This window comes from Myotis nattereri (genome assembly GCF_964212035.1).
Source record: "Myotis nattereri genome assembly, chromosome: X".
In the NCBI taxonomy this organism is placed as follows: Eukaryota; Metazoa; Chordata; class Mammalia; order Chiroptera; family Vespertilionidae; genus Myotis; species Myotis nattereri.
Window position 1 is genome coordinate 35,013,919 of NC_138078.1, and position 17,734 is coordinate 35,031,652.

Consider the following 17,734-nt stretch of genomic DNA (forward strand, 5'->3'; position numbering starts at 1 on the left):
TCCAGAGCCAGGCCCCACCAGAGACAGACAGATGGGCCAGGGAGGCTCTCCCAGATGTGGAACCCAAATGGAACCTGAATTCAGAAGGCAAGAGGGCCAGTTTAGAGAGATATTGCCTGGCCTTCCTCCAGGGGCTCTGAGCCCACTAATATGGCCAAGACCTCTGAGGTTTTCCAGAGGCCTGATGAAAGTCCAGCAGCCTTTTATGAGACACTCTGTGAACCATATCAACTTTACACTCCCTTTGACCCAGAGGCCTCAGAGAATCAAACTATGGACAATGCAGCCTCTGTTAGTCAGGCTCAGCCAGACATAAGGATAAAGCTACAGAAGCTTGAAGGTTTTGTGGGAAAGAATGCAACCGAGCTACTAGAAATAAATAGCAAATAAGGTTTTCATTAATCAGGACAATGCAGCTAAAAAGGAGGCTGAGGATAAACTAAAAAGGAAAGTGACTCTGATTGCTGTGGTTGTTATAGAAGTTAGCTCCCAGAACAGGAAAGGGAGACAGCAAGGAACCAAGTTAGGAAAAGGGAGGATGGATCTTAAATGGGACCAGTGTGCCTATTGTAAAGAATTATGACACTGGAAGAATGAGTGTCTGAGCTGCCAGAAGAAGCAGGCAAGGCCATCCAAATCACTCAGTCGATATCAGCCAGAGCCACCTAAGGCAGACCGAATCGGACTGGTGGCAGTGACTCAGACTAGGACAGATGGGGCTCCTTCCAACTGGGCCCCCATGAGCCCATGGTCAAAATGAAAATTGGGGGGCAGACTGTGAACTTTATGGTTGATACAAGGGCAGAGGACTTGGTAGTTACTCAGATAGTAGCTCTCCTCTCAGGACAGGAAGTCACCATTATCAGAGCTACTGGGGACCACACCTGAAGACCATTCTACCACCCCCACCAGTGTCAGTTAGGCAGCCACCAGGTGGTTCATGAATTCCTGTACTTGCAAGATTGTCCAATCTCTCTAGTGGGCAGAGACCTTTTAGCCAAAATGGGACCAAAAATCACCTTTGCCCCAGATGGCTCAGCACAACTGCGCTTAGGTGAGGAGACCTCTCTAATGATCCTGTCCATCGCAGTGCCCAGGGAGGAGGAATGGAGACTTTATACCTCCCAGTAAAAGGACTCACCATTAAAGCCTGGACTAGAGAAGGAATTCCTGCTGGTCTGGGCAGAAGACAATCCCTTGGGTCTGGCTAAGAACCATGCCCCAGTGCTAATTGACTTGAAGCCTGGAGCACAGCCTGTAAAACTTTGCCAGTATCCAATTCCAAGGAATATATGCCTAGGTATCTAGGGCCACCTAGAATTACTGCTTCAATGGGGACTTCTTAAGCAGTGTCAGTCTCCATGGCACACCCCTCTCTTACTGTCAAGAAGCCTGGGACCAATGACTACCACCCGGTACAAGACCTGTGGGCTATTAATGAGGCTGTTATAATCCTGCATTCGGTGCTGCCAAATCCATACACCCTCCTGAGACTCCTTCCATCAGAAGTGGAATGGTTTACATGTCTAGATCTAAAATATGACTTTTTCTGCCTTCACCTGGCACTCTCCAGTCAGTCCCTGTTTGCCTTCGAGTGGGAAAACCAACCATAGGGGCTAAGGAATAATTCACCTGGACCAGACTGCCATAAGAGTTCAAGAACTCCCCAACTTTTTTAGTGGAGAATTAGCAGCAGATTTGTCCAAATTTCCAGAACAAGACATAGGGTGCGTTCTACTCAAATATGTAGATGACCTCCTACTGGCTAGCTCCATGTGAACTCAGCATTGGTAAGACACATGAACCCTTCTTAGATTCTTAACTGAAACAGGTTACTGGGTGTCCAAAAGGAAGGCTCAAGTCTGTCAGAGGGATTTCTGAATTGCCCAAGGGAAATGAAGACTAGGGACAGAAAGAGAACAGGCAGTATGTGCCATACCAGTCCCCAGCACCCGGCAACAGATTCAGGAATTCCTAGGGGCAGCAGAGTTCTGTCAAATTTGGATCCCAGGATTCTCAGATCTAGCTAAGCCCCTCTATGAAGCCTTAAAAGGAGAGGAAAAGGCACCCATTAACTGGGGTTCTGAACAGGAAAAAGCCTTCGCGACCATAAAGATAAAGCTCACCGAGGTGCAGCCCTAGGGCTCCCAGATATGACATGGGACTTCAAACTTTTCATTCACGAGAACAACAGGGTAGCCCTAGGAGTTCCGACTCAGGAGTTGGGACCTTGGCAAAGGCCAGTAGCCTACCTCTCCAAACAGATTGACCCAGTTGCCTCTGGGTGGCCCCCATGCCTCAGGGCCTTTGCAGCCATGGCCTTATTAGTGAAAGAGGTAGACAAGCTCATTCTGGGACAGAACTGAAATGTTAAAGTGCCTCATGCTGTTGTCACCCTAATGGAAGCTAAGGGGCAACATTGGCTGACTCATGCTTGAATGAGTCAATACCAAGGGCTCCTATGTGAAAATCCACAAATAAGATTAGAGGCAATAAGAACTCTTAATCCTGTCACTTTCCTACCCATCACAGAGGGACACAATCCCTAAGCATGATTGTTTAGAAGTCCTAGAGGAGGTTTACTCCAGCCAGCCAGATCTAACAGATAGGCCTCTACAGAATCCAGACTTAGTATTATTCACGGACAGCAGTAGCTTCCTAGATGAAGGAAAAAGATGAGCCAGGTATACAGTGGTATCAAACTTTGAGATAATAGAGGCACAGACCCTGCCTGAAGGTTAGTCAGTGCAGAGGGCAGAACTTTGGGCCCTAGTCAGAGCCTTAAATCTCAGTGAGGATAAGTGCACCAACATCTACACTGATTTGTGCTAAGCCTTCACTACCCTGCATATCCATGGGGCCATATACAAGGAAAGGGAGCTCCTGATGGCCGGAGGAAAAGGAATAAAAAATCAGAATGAGATCTTGAAGTTACTAGAAGTAGTCTGAGACCCCAAGGAAGTAGCAGTCATCCATTGTGAGGACACCAAAAAGGAAAAGACTCAGTGTCAGAAGGCAACCGTCAAACAGACACAGTGGCAAAGCTAGCTGCTAAGGAGTGGGCAGCGCCATTGCGGATCATGCTGGTTCCTGAATTACCTGAACCTACGAAATACACCCCTCAAGAAAAAAAATGGACCAAAAAGAAGGGAGTAAAAGAATGAAGGAGGTTGGTGGATATTCCCAGATCATAGGGTCTACGTTCCAGAACAGTTAGCTCATAGAGTAGTCCTCCAGCAGCATGAACTTTCCCATTTAATGAACACAGCTCTAGAAGCTTTGTTAAGCAGATACCATCTAATTGCCTGTCTCCCCCTCCTTATGCACCTCAGTCTCTCGGGGCTGCCTCCTCTGTGCGCAGAACAATGCAAGGCAGGGTCCTGTAGGACCCATAGGAATTCAGCGCTGTGGGCAGGCTCCCTTTGAAGATCTAGAGGTAGACATTACATAAATAGGACCTAGTAGAGGAAATAAATATCTTTTAGTTTTTGTTGCACCTTTTCAGGCTGGATTGAGGCATATCCTATCCACATAGAGAAGGTGAGAGAAATCACTAAGGACATAATTCCACAGTATAGAATGCCATTAACCATAGAGTCAGATAATGGCCCAGCCTTTATAGCTGAGGCAGTATATCAGGTAGCTAAGGCCTTAGGAATTAAGTGGAATTTACATACAGCCTACAGGCCCCAGAGTTCAAGGAAAGTAAAACACATGAACCGGACTCTTGCAGGCTATGGCTAAGCTATTCCAGGAGACGAACTTATCCTGGACAGATATCTTACCACTTGTGCTCCTATGGGTGCACTGTGCCCCGAGAGCCAGGGTAGGGTTCTTTCCAGTTCAAATTCCATATGGCAGACCTCCTCCCTTAATTCAGCCAAAGGGAGATTTGGGGAAAATAAGGAACTTAGAAATTCAGAAACAGCTACAAGGATTTTTGAAAACTATTCTTGAAGTCCACAGATGGGTTACTGATCGATTGCCCATCTCTCTAGGAACAGCTGTGCACGCTCACAAGCCTTGGGACCAGGTTTGGGTAAGAGATTGGAAAAAGGAACCCCTTAAGCCAACCTGGAAGGGACCTTATCCAGTCAATAGTAATTACTCTCTCAGCTCTCAAAGTTGCAGGACTAAACACCTGGATCCACCACTCCCAGATAAAAGCAGCCCACCAGCTAGACAATCAGCATCCAGAGTGGAAGGGGACCTCTGACCTGAACCACCCCCTGCAGATCATCTTCAAGACGGTGGATCCAGCTGACCGACCTGAATCTTCTTATCCCTTCCTATCTGGATAATTATTGGTGGTTTTTTTTTTTTTTTTCCTAACAGTTTTATTCTGTTTTCATACAACTGCTGCCAGAACCTCAGACTGGTACAGGGAGGAGAACTTCTCTGCCCTTGCTACTCCGATGAACACCTTGGGGAAGATGGTGAATACTTGGGATACTGAACCCCCTTTTTCATCACCCCCCTTCAGCAGAAAGTAGCTAGAGTGGTCGTTGACCTTATCCCCAATTCCTGAGTCTTTTGCAATCCCCAGGGCTAAGAATAGCTTGTGGAACAAGAGAGGGGAATGAAAAGGAAAATGGGGAGGGGGCTTGCAACCTAGTTCAGTATCTGATTAAAATTGTAGTCTTACTTCCCCACTCTGACTAACTTGGGCAGAGTTGCAAAGTCTTAACCCCAGGGCCCTGCCACAGCTGACTTGGGCAGAATTGCGCGGACCCCTAGGGGCCCACCACAGGAGGAGATATATAGGTCAGAGCCTCCCCACGAGTTCAGTTCAGACTTTGGATCTGGAATTTCTCTGGACTAGCAGATCTGTGAAATAAAGGTTAAACTTTCCTCCCTCAGAGTGTTGGCTTATCATTCTCCCATGCATTCTGTCACAACAGTTAGATATAAGAATTTAAAACTCAATGGGAAGATCGGAGCTACATGTAATAATTTTGTACTCTTCATGAGTAGACAGATGGTATATGGAATCATTGCATTTAATGAACTCACCAAGGAAGGATTATAGATAGAGAAAATCAGGACTAAGTGTTAGGTCATTCCATCATTAAATGTTAGGTAGAGGAGGATACAATAAAGATAGTGAAAAGCTATAAATAAGCAGGAAGAAAAACAGGAGAGCATGGAGTCAAGTAAAGTAAGTGCTTTATAAAAAGGGAGAAACAAGCATAAATGCTACCAGATTATAGAATAAGATGTGATGAAGGCCTGGGGTAGGGCAGGGGCTGGGTGGAGGTGGGTAAAGGGGGAAAGGGGGGCATCTCTAATACTGTAACAATAAAAAAGGATGAGGAGAGAGGAGAGACCAGTTGATGTGGTCCCAAGAAGATATTTTACAAACGTGAAAAGTGGTAAGGATGGAAAAGTCTGACTAGATGGTAGCTAAGCATATGGAAGTTTTTAAAGACATTTGGTGGTGAAGGGGTACAAGCCCAGAATGTATCCGGAAGTGGTTTTCCATAAATAAAACTTATCTTTGGCACCAACTTGTTTCCTTACTTTTACTCATTTTTTGTAATATCTGCTTGTGGGCAATAATACAGCTATTTGAGGTTACTTTTTTTCATTTACCTTAAAATTATCCAGCAATATATATTCATTCTTGTAGTCCCAATATATATTCATTTTAACTACCCACCCATTGATTCAACCTCTATGATTGACTTCTAAACAAGGGCATTATTATTTCAGCTTCCAGTCTCAAAGCTGACTTTTTGAATCCAGTAGGACAAAATGGACATAAAATTCCACACTTTCTGAAAGAAATAAAAGAAATGTGTAAATTCCAAAATAATGTATGAAAAACAAATGGAGATTCCACCATGATTAGAAGAGGAAATTGAAGGCCTTTGAGAAAGAAGAAAAAGAAGAATAGGAAGGCAGTGAAGAAGTAGAGAAAGGGGAGGAGGAAATTAAAATTAGAAGCTCAAGGTCAAGACCCATCCACATCTACATATTTTCTCATTTTAGCAGATTTAGCCATACCATACTGAAAACAGACCAAAAACAAAACAAAACACTGTGTGAGAAAGCAGAGAAACACAGGCTGATACACTGTAATAATGCATATGTGCCACACCTCAACCAATGACCAGAGAAAAGTATAAAGGGAGGGCAACATGGGATTCAGAAGCAGCTCTAACAGAGATGTCTACTTAAGCTTCACCTTACAGACAGATTTTGGGTGAAGGAGGATGAAAGAGGTGGTCAGAAATGGAAAATTTAAATTTATAGACTATTTATCCCAAGAGACTGAGCTAACTTGAAAGAAACATTTATAAACCAGAGGAGATCGAATTACTTCTTGCAAGTTAACTTTTTTTCTGATCATCGGTAAGAATAATGTCTCATGAAGAAGTTTAGTTCAGCTATGATTTAAATAAGTAATATTTTGCCTATCTGAATTCTGGTATGTTTTAGTTCCAACAAGCTCTGTCTGGCTATTGGTTATGTTTTTTACTATATTCAGATATTTCCTAGAAAATGTATTTATATTTTACTCAAATCTGCCTCTGTACAAGTTTTAGTCAACTTTCATTTTTGTTTTTTTCTTAAGTATAGACCAGTTAACTACTTTTACAATGTGACTCCCCTTACAATTAATTTTAAGTATTTTTTCAAATCACAAACAAGTTCTCTATGCTCCAGTCTATTATTCTTAACTTTTGACAATGGTTTTGCAACTATTTTTAGTGTTTTTGAAGTATTCTTTGTCTTTCTTACCTGAGAGTCCCAAACTTGTCAATATTCTAGTAAAAGAAGACTATTCTTTAGAGAAAATAGGAATTCAAATCTTTAAAATACCTTTCATTTATAATACGTGTCTCTAAAATAAAATGAGTAAACATACCAAAGGAGCATATCTTGGTTTTGGTTGCGGAGGATCCATCTTGCACTGACAGAGATGTTTGATCTTAGGTGATAGTTGGAAAGGCTCACAAAAAGATGGTAGTGAACTTTCTCTTGATGGAGGAACTCTACCTGTAACTGTGCTTGTTCCTCTTCCTTTAAACGTGGTCTTTTTGGGTGACATTTTAAGACTTCTTTTTGTTTCCAGTGCTTCCTTCTTTGATTCTGTAGATGTTGCATCTGATTCATCAACTTCTTTCTTTTTAGCCCCAGCTTTATACATTGACTCTTCAGATTCAGCATCTGAACTTTTGCTTATTCCAGGCTTTTTGGTGTCTTTCTTAAAAGGCACATTAGATTCAGCACCAGTATATTCTACGTTTTTCACTGCATCCTTTCTCTTGGGATCTTTCTTTGAAGTTTTCTGAGCTTTCTTTGAATATTTCTTATCCTTTTTTGATTCCCAATCAGATTCAGTTTCAGTAGACTCTTCAGCCTTCATTGAAGACTTCTTTTTGTCACTTTTCTTTGACCCTTTCTTATTAATTTTTTCATCTTTTTCACCCTTTTTTAAAATCCCTTCAGATTCAGGATCATTGTCAGTTGACAATGCTTCCTTCTTGCTATCCTTTTTCTTATCATCTTTCTTTGAAGCTTTCTTACTTTTCTTTGACTCTTTCTTACTTTTTTTTGACTCCAATTCAGACCCAGATTCCACATCAGTAGACTCTGTATCCTTTGTATTCTTCTTCTTCTTGTCTTTCTTTGAACCTTTTTTATCCTTCTTTGAACCTTTTGAATCTGAAGATTCAGCATCAGAGCTTTTTGCTTCCTTCTTTGAAGACTTCTTTGAATTATTCTGTGAGTAATTCTTTAACCACATATCAAATTCCTTAGATTCAGTGCCAGACTTCTGTAAATATAGCATGAAATCCATATTGGAACTATTTTTTGAGCAAGCCTCAGATTTGGCATTAGAATTGTTCTTTGAGCTCTTAGAACCCTTTTTTGTACATATGGGTTCAATATCTGTATCCTTGGAATTTTTGAGAGCTCTACTATTTTTTGGATGCATCATTAAGACTGTCTGAGAATCTTTGGATTTTGGATTTGTTCCAAATTTGTACTTTGACTTCTTAGATATTTCACTTTCATGTGATGATTTTGATGGAGTTTTATCTTCTTTGTCTCCTATTTTAGATTTTTTATCATTTCCTGTTTCCTTGGATTCTACAATTGTCTCATGTGGGCGAGTATTTTTCTTGGAATCTCTCTTAAATGTTATTTTTTTGTCATCTTCCAATTTTTCAGGATGGGCTTTAAGAGTACAAGGATGTCTAAATGGAGCCTGTTTCCTGAGAGTGAAGTAATTAGATGGCCTTTGGAATTTTTTTCTTAAAAAATGCCACATCCATAGATGAGCTGGCTTACGGACTTCCTCTAATTTTCTTTTATTATATCTCTAAAAAGATTGGTTAGAATAACAACAAGAATTTTTGACAGTGCAATATACAGATAATGTATCATAGAATTGTATACTTGAAACCTATATACTTTTATTAACCAATGTCAACCCAATAAATTTCATTTAAAATTTTTCATGAAATAAAAAACAATTATATATTAAAATCGAAAATAAGTCTGGCTTCTTATTAACCATCCATTTAAAACTTATTTTTGGTGGGTTTTTTTTCAATTTCTTATATGTGTTTATATGAGCTAACTCTACTTTGCAAATAAAATTACTTTAGGAGAAATGTTATTCATATATTGATTTATATTGGGATTGAAGCAGGTCAACAATGATCCATGATATTTCAGGGCCTATATTTACAATTGATAGTGGGATCATTTTGGACCCCAATATGGGAAATATCTTTTGGAACATTTGTGTACCTTTTTCCCTCAAGTTAGTTAATAAATAAGTTTATGCCCATCAAGATTGCCATGCCAATTCTTGTGATAGCTGTAGGCTTCAGGCTAAGCATCATTTCTAATCCTGCTTTCAAGGTCTCTGATCAACTTAAAAGCCTATGAGCCCCGCTGTGAAGTATTGTCAAAAGCAAAGACATAGAATAAAACAAATGTTTGATTCACATTAATTTGTGTAGCAGCAGTGTAGTATTTTTTACCTCCCACCCAACATGTGTCATAGTGGATTCATAGATTAATATTACATTTACTTCTTATATTCTTTCAACTATTCAGTAGAGTCATCACCAGTCAATGAACTGGTCATAAGTAATTAAAGGATGATGATAAAGAAAAGCATACACTTAAATCATGACAGATGTAATGAATAGTTCTTGAATAAATACATTGGATGTAATGCTGCTTTTTAGATATGTTTTTAAAACATATTTTGATAACAACATGGATTGACCTCTGAGAACTAACTAGTCCTTCTTATGGCTGCTGATAACTCCACTTTATAAAAGCAGTAAACAACTTGATCCTCCCAGTATCTAGTATCCTTAGCTCCAGATTAAGGTAAAGGGAGAGGCTCTGAAACCTCATCAAGAGAGCAGCTCCTGTTCTAAGTTTCGAAATTTTTGTTTTTGCAGCTGGTAAAAATTTTCTGAGATATCCCACCATTTGCAACATTTGATTATCTAGCTTGCCTGTTTCTTTAGCTATAGAATGCTGTTGAAATAGAGAGCCATCTACACTAATAAAAGAGAAAAATGGTAATTGGCGTACAGTGCTACCCTTTTCATTGGCTAATCAGGGCTATATGCAAATTAACTGCCAACTAAGATGGCAGTTAACTGCCAACAAAGATGGTGGCTAATTTGCATATGTAGGCACAATGCAGGGAGGTGAAAGGGAAAGCAGGAAGAAGCCCCCTGCCACTGACAGTGATCAGAAACCCAGGGGGGAGCTAAGAGCTGGGGGGCAAGGCAAAGGCGGCCCTGGGGCCGCCTTTGCCCTGCCCCCCAGCCATGATCGGAGAATCAGGCGCCTTTGCCACCCTGGAGAGATAGCAAGAAGTAGGGGTGGAGCCAGCGATGGGAGCTGGGCACGGTTGAAGCTGGCAGTCCCAGAAGCTAGGGGTCCCTTGCCTGGGCCTAAAGCAGAGCCCACGATCATGGGGCCGCTGCAGCTGCGGGTCCCCGCTGCCCGGGCCGGACGCCTAGGCCAGAGGTGTTAGGCCTGGGCAGGGGCGGAGCCTGCAACCGCAGGGAGCTGGGGGTCCCCTGCCCAGGCCTAATGTTTCGGCCAGAGGCATTAGGCCTGGGCAGGGGCAGAGCGGGAGATCGTGGGGAGCTGGGAGTCCCATGCCCAGGCCTAATGCCTTGGCCAGAGGCGTTAGGCCTGGGCAGGGGCAGAGCCTGCAACCGCGGGGAGCTGGGGATCCCCTGCCCAGGACTGACACCTCTGCTGGAGGCCTCAGGCCTGGTCAAGGGGCTGATCCGGTGATTGGTGATCGGAGGGTGATGAGGGTCAACTCCTCTGGCCGAGGCATCAGGCCTGGGCGGGGGCCTGGGTGGGGGGCAGAGCCGGGGATTGGGGGGATATGATGGTCCCCTTGCCCAGGCCTGAAGCCTCGGTCAGAGGCGTCAGGCTTGGGCGGGGGGTGGAGCAAGCGATCAGAGGGAGATGGGGGTCCCCTGACCAGGCATGATTCCTGGGCTAGAGGCCTCAGGCCTGGGCGGGGGTCAGAGCCAGTGATCGGGGGAGATGGGGGTCCCCTGTCCAAGCCTGACACCTCTGGCGGAGGCATCAGGCCTGGGCAAGGGGCAGAGCCAGCAATCGGTGGGGTCTGGGTGTCCCCTGCCCAGGCCTGACGCCTGGGCCAGAGGCATCAGGCCTGAGCTGGGGGCAGAACCAGTGATGGGGGGAAATGAGGGTCCCCTGCCCAGGCCTGACACCTCTGTCAGAGGCTGGGCAAGGGGCCGATCCTGCAATGGGAGGGTGATGGGGGTCAATGCCTGAGGGCTCCCAGTATGTGAGAGGGGGCAGGCTGGGCTGAGGGACACTCCCCCACACACACCCAGTGCATGAATTTCGTGCACTGGGCCCCTAGTATATAAATAAAAGTTTGATCTGAAAGAGATGAGGGGGCCCTGATTTATGGAGAATTACACATTTTAAAATATCTACCACCAATAGTTAGTAAACTTCAAATTACATATGTTTATCTATATTTAAATAATGTATTATCTTAGATTTAGTTTTAAAATACCCTTTTCAGTACTTACAGGAGCTGTGATTTGTAATTCTGAAGGTCTTGATCTCTTTTTTCTACCTGGCTGAGGTGGTTTGGGAAATGTTAAAGTGAAACATTCTTGATTCCATAATTTTCTGTTTGATTCTCTGACTAACATAAGAGAAGGCAATAAATAATTTACAATTAGCAGGCATACTTTCATAAACACTGAGATATTCATGAGTAATAAATAGTTTAAATTAAACTAAGTTATAACTAAAAATAACCCTTTTCTTTCTGGAGTTTGTAGTTTCTTTGAATATCAATTAGGGACTTCAATGAGATTTTTCCATAAAAGATTATGTCCCTATGTGCAATAACTATGTTTAAAAATGGCATTTGTAATTTAAAAAATAATTAAATTTATTGGGGTGACAGTGGTTAATAAGATTATATGGTTTTCAAGTGTACAATTTTATGATACATCATCTGTATATTGCATTGTGTGCCGACCACATCATTTAATCCTCAAATCTTCTTCCATCACCACATATAATTTAATTTTCTAGATTAAACCCGTTTTACAGATAGATATTTAAATAATAGTTAAAATAGTACTACAGTAGGAATGGAAAATAGAGGAAGATTCACTATTTTCAAACATCTTCATGATAGCCTCTATTTTGGTTTACTTCTTTTGTGTCTTTTTGGTTATGTTGCAGACAATATGATTACTTGTATAGTTCCCATAATAGCTAGCACAAGGCTGAACATAAAGTAAATAGTAAAAATCTCAATTGATTAAATCTAAGTGTTTATTTCAGCACTCCTCTGACCTCAGTGTTATTCCAAGACACAAAAATTAGGGCAACAGACCAAAATACTCCATTCAGTTCTGTGAACTCTATTTTCAAAAAAGGAGATTTGACATTGTGCGGTGAATACACAATGTAATATAGAGAAGATGTATTATAGAATGTGTACTTGAAACCTATATAATTTTATTAACTATTGTTGCCCAAATAAATTTAATTCAATTTATTAAAGGAACATATACACATTTTAGGGTATCCTGAATAGTGATCAGGAGGATCACATTATGGGGTAGCTCTGCGAAAAGAAGCACTGGTAAGGTAACTAAGGACAGTTTTGAAGATGAGGACACTGTGCTCCCTATTTTTAAATATTTAAGGAGACGTTATATAGAAGAAGAATAAAGCATTTATAGAATAGTTGTACTGCTAACTTAAAATAGTGCTTACTATGTATCAGACAGTGTTTTAAGCACTTTATACAGATCACCTCATTTAATCCTCAAACAACACTTTGTATTAGATAATCCTATATAATAAAAGGGCAATATGCAAATTGACCCTAACAGCAGAATGACTGGGAATGACTGGTCACTATGACACACACTGACCACCAGGAGGCAGATGCTCAATGCAGGAGCTGCCCCCTGATAGTCAGTGTGCTCCCAAAGGGGGAGCTCTGCTCAGCCACAAGCCAGGCTGATGGCTGCCAGTACAGCGGTGGTGGTGGGAGCCTCTCCTGCCTCCTCGGCAGTGCTAAGGATGTCCGACTGCAGCTTAGGCTTGCTCCCCACTGACAAGTGGACATTCCCCGAGAGCTCCCGGGTTGCCAGAGGGATGTCTGACTGCCAGCTTAGGCCCAATCCCCCGTGGAGCGGGCCTAAGCCAGCAGGTGGTCATTCCCCGAGGAGTCTCAGACTGCGAGAGGGCACAGGCCGGGCTGAGAGACCCTCCCGAGTGCACAAATTTTTGTGCACCAGGCCTCTAGCATAATTTATAATTGCCTCTGTTTTACAGATGCAGAAAAATAAAGCACTGAGGGAGTTTAAATTATTTGATCAAAATCATAGAGTATAAGATTTAAAATTCAATTCAAACAGATATTTTGGGTCCAGTGTTTATTCTCTTAATAACAAAGATAGAGACTTATTTTATGCATTTCTTAAAGGAAGAACTAGAACAAATGGGTAAACATTGTAGCAATGAAGATAGATTTAAACTCAGTTTACTAAGAAGAACTTTCCTAAAGTTGTATTTGTATAACAAATGGATCATCCACTTTCACCTTTCTAACTGTATTTTCCTTTTCTATTTTTCATTTTGTTATAATGAATTTTAAACACAAAGGAGCCTTATGAAACTAAGTTTGTTTTTTTATAATGAAGAAGAGCATATTAAATATTATATTTTAAAATAATGTGTACAAACTCACATCAAAGCCTGAAATATTTTACACATATACACATACCAACATGGACATACACATTCACACATATGACTTTCCTAAATTTTAACAAAAATTCAAGACATTTTATACTTTATCATATTGAATGGAAGATACTAGTAATTTATCTATAAATTTATTTTCAAATATAATCTAAAATATATTGAACTCCAAAGACTAAAATTTCTTACTTGGCATGGAATTATCATATGCTTTGATGTTTACTTTTTGTCTGTTAAAAAAAAGAAAATGCTTTAATTGAATTTTTACTATGGATGATAATAGTACTAATTACTATCAGTAATTATTAATACACTCTCAATAATAAAACAAAAATTTTATGAATTATTTGATTTCTATTATCTAAAAATGTATACTTAAAATTCATATCACATTTTTCTTCTAAATCAAGTTATATATGAATAAAAGTATATTTTTAACAGAAACTTCAACAAAAATAATGGAACAAAAGATAAATAAAAACACTAATTTCACATATTCTAAAATATTTAAAATATTTTATGTAATTACATAGAACAGTAAATCCAACCAGTATACCTCCAATTTTTCAGTGAAAAAGTCTAAAATGGTAAGAAACCCACATATTTTCTACATTCACTAAATAAGTTTTGAAAAAATCTTCATTTTGTAGTTTTCTCAATACTTACATAAAATCAAACCACTAATGATGTGTGATAGTGGCATATGTAACAGTTTATCTGTATTTTTAATTGTTCTTACACACAGAAGAAGTTGATCCATGATATGTTCCATTTGGAAAGTGCAAATTTGATCTGGTAATAATTATGTTGTCTACTAAGGCTATACATTATAAAATTTATTTTAAAAATAATACTTTTTTATTAGTTAGCAAGGATAGTGAGTTGTGAAAATTCCTTAATCTGATATTATATTTATATACATGTATGCTCCCGAGCTTTTTAAATTTACTTTTCTACACCATAAAATTAGTAAACAAAAAAGAAGCAAAATTAGTCAAATGTATTTATGTTTGAGTCAAACATATTTTCATTTCCTAAGTAAAGCTATAGTCTCCAGTAAAAAGCCTGGTCTATACTCATCATTTAATAACTACTGACTTACTTAGGAAAGATTTTGGAGACACTGAGTAATTAACATATGCAGTCCAGTTGTTCTCAACTGAAAGTTGATGTCAGAATTAACTTAGAAATTTTCAAAATGTAAACATTCTTGAGAACTACTGTATTCATGAAGCAGAATCTCTGGGTGTGCTTAATCAAGTGTGCATTTACATTTTTTCTCTGTTAATTTGGATACTCAGTTCTGGTTAAGAATCACAGCTCTAAATGGTCTTGGGGGGGAAACCTTCATATATTGCAAATCCTCTGCCAATATCATACCCAAAGGTGAAAAAAATGAAAGCTTTTACTCTAAAATCAGGATGCCCACTCTCACCACTCCCATTCAACATAGTTCTTGAAGTCCTATGGAGAGCTATCAGGCAAGAGTAAGACATAAAAGACATTCTAATTAAGAATGAAAAAGTAAAAGTGCCACTTTTTGCAGATGACCACAAAGATTCCACAAAATGTTAGAAACAATAAACAGATGCAGTAAATTTGCAGGAAACAAAATCATTATAAAAATATCCACTGCTTTCTTCAATACTAACAATGAAACCTCAGTAAAAATACTGAAAAAAAAAATTCCTTTAGCAATTGCAACCAAAGAATAAAATACCTAGAAATAAACTTAACAAAGGAAGTGAATGACCTATATACTAAAAACTACAAAGCATTATCAAAATATATTTAAAAAGACACAATGAAAATAAAAGATATTCTGAGTTCATTGATATGAAGAATCAACATAATTAAAATGGCCATACTACCCAAAGCAACATACGATTTAATGTAATCCCCATCAAAATGCCAAAGTCTTTTTTTGAAGAAATAAAACAAACAAAAAAAACATCAGGTTTGTAAGGATCCACAGAAAAACCCGAATAGCTAAAAAAGCATGAAGACAGATGTATCACCCTATCTAACTTCAAATTATATTATAAAGCTACAATAACCAAAATAGCATAGTATTAGCAGAAAAACAGAAACAGAGATCAATGGAACAGAATTGAGAGCCTTGACACAAACCCACATGTACATGGGCAAATAATTTCTGACAAATGAGCCAAAAATGTACAATAAAGAAAAGAAAGCTTCTTCAATAAATGGTACTGGGGAATAGGAAAGTCACATGCAAAATAATGTAACTAGACTTCAGTTTGTTCTCGTGTACAAAAGTTAACTCTAAGTGGATCAAAGAACTAAATATAAAATCGGAAACTAAATTACATCGAAGTAAATATAGGCACTAAACTATGGACGTTGGTCAGAGAGAACATTTTATGAATTTGAACCCAAAGTCAGGGGAAATAAAGACAAAAATAAATGAGTGGGACTATATCAATCTGAAAAGCTTCTGCACACCAAAAGAAATAAAACAAAAATAAAAACACAACCAACCAAATAGGAGATGATATTTACAAACAGCTCCAACAAGGTGTTAATATCCATAATATATAAAGAGCACATAGAAGATGGAGAAAGTGGCAGCTGAATAGCCAGCAATGTCATGCAGCTCCTCCTAGGGCCAGCCCAGAAAACCAACTAAATCAGAGAACATCCACCCTGAATTAGCAAATTAGACACAGCTCAGGAGACAATTTTCAATAAAGAAGGGCACCTAGAGAATATCACTTGCTGGCCATAACCCACATGGAACCACTACCATGCCCCAGCGGAGAGTGGTACAGTACCTGCTGGCAGGCTCAAAGACATCTTCAGGGAACATGCACCACCAGAGTGGGCTCCCCCACCAGGACTCCTCACCAGCTCGTTGGGACCCAGAATTTTAGGATCTGTCTCCAAGACAGCACAGTGAGTGCAAGTCAGGGGAACCCTTTGCCCCACTCCCACGCTGGACCCCAGAACCATGCAGTTAGCCTGACCCAGAGCCACCTGGTGCCTGTCCCACCCCAAGACCTGGGACCTGCTACTGGGATGACCCAGAGTAACCCAGTGCATGCCCCACCCCGGCCCGCTGAACAGATCTGCTGGGGTGACCTGGAGCAACCCACACATGCTTCACCCTGAACAGTGAGGGGAACCCAGAGCAACCCAGCACAAGCCTCACTAGGACCACAGGGGAACTCTGACTGTGAGATCCAGAGCAACCCACACCTGCTACACCCCAGACTGCAATTCAGTCCTGCCAGGGCCATCTGGAACAACCCAGCACACACCTCACTCTGGGCTACAAGAGAGCATGACTGAGCAACCCAGGACAACCCACCCATGCTCCACACTGAACCCAGTGTGCTTCTCACTCAAGTTATAAGAAAGTGAGGACTGTGCAACCCAGAGCAACCTGTGACCACTCTACCCTGAGCCCAGGGTCTTGCTGCAGAGGCAACCAGGAGCAACCCAGCACACACCCTACTCAGCCCATAGAGGAGCACTGACTTTGTGACCCAGAGAAACCCACACCCACTTCTCCCTGGCTCCTATAACACCTCACACCAGGTCAAAGGAGAACACTACTGGGGTGACACAGAAAAATACAGTGTGCTCAGCCAGAGGCCACAGGACTCTGCTACAAGTGCACAACAAGAGGGACCTAGGGTGCCACCCTGCCATGGGTGCCAGGGCCACTCCTCGAATTGCATGCCAGAGGGCTTTGGGTCCTCACAGAGAGTAGCACACCAGAGAAACTTTGCACATGGTCCCACCACCACAAGCATCTGAATCAGACAACTGAGGGACCAGATCTGTGGGAGAAATGGATACAACTCAGAGCAGAGACAATAAAGGCATGAGAATCAAGGAATACCCACACTCTGGGCCAATGATTTCCATAGCATTGCCTCAATAGGGTCTTCAACCTCTCACACCCCAAACAGGGTGCCCAGGGACAAAAGGAGACAACAAAAATGGAGACAAAGAAACAAGCCCCAAAGAAAGAAAAGGAGTAATCACCAGCAAAGAAACTAAATGAAATGGAGGTGTGCAGTATGCCAGGAAAAGAATTCAGAGTAAAAGCCATATAGTTCATAAACAGGATGGATGAGAAAATCAACAACTTATGTAAGAATCAAGAGGAGCCTTAGCCAGTGTAGCTCAGTAGATAGAGTGTCGGCCTGTGGAATGAAGGGTCCCTGGTTCGATTCCAGCTAAGGGCACATGCCTGGGTTGCAGGCTCAGTCCCTAGTAGGGGCGTTCAAGAAGCAGCCAATCAATGATTCTCTCTCATCATTAATGTTTCTATCTCTTTCTCCCTCTCCCTTCCTGGCTGAAATCAATAAATATATATTTAAAAAAATCAAAAGGAAATCAAGAATGATATATATACAATAAAAAATACAATAGAAGATTTCAACAGTAGACTAGAAGAAGCTGAGGACCAAATTAGTGAGTGAGA

At 40.8% G+C, this 17,734-nt stretch overlaps 1 protein-coding gene across 1 annotated transcript in view; it reads right to left on the reverse strand.

Moving 5' to 3' along the window:
• The window catches only part of CYLC1 (cylicin 1), a gene marked incomplete at both ends in the record, with an annotated part of 32,262 nt that extends 16,011 nt beyond the window's left edge, over positions 1–16,251 (reverse strand). The window contains 3 exons of the mRNA XM_081081628.1: positions 6,872–8,332; positions 11,073–11,191; positions 16,074–16,251. Coding sequence (XP_080937754.1) covers positions 6,872–8,332; positions 11,073–11,191; positions 16,074–16,251 — 1,758 coding nt within the window. The remainder of the gene's footprint in view (positions 1–6,871; positions 8,333–11,072; positions 11,192–16,073) is intronic.
• Positions 16,252–17,734: the final 1,483 nt, after the last annotated feature.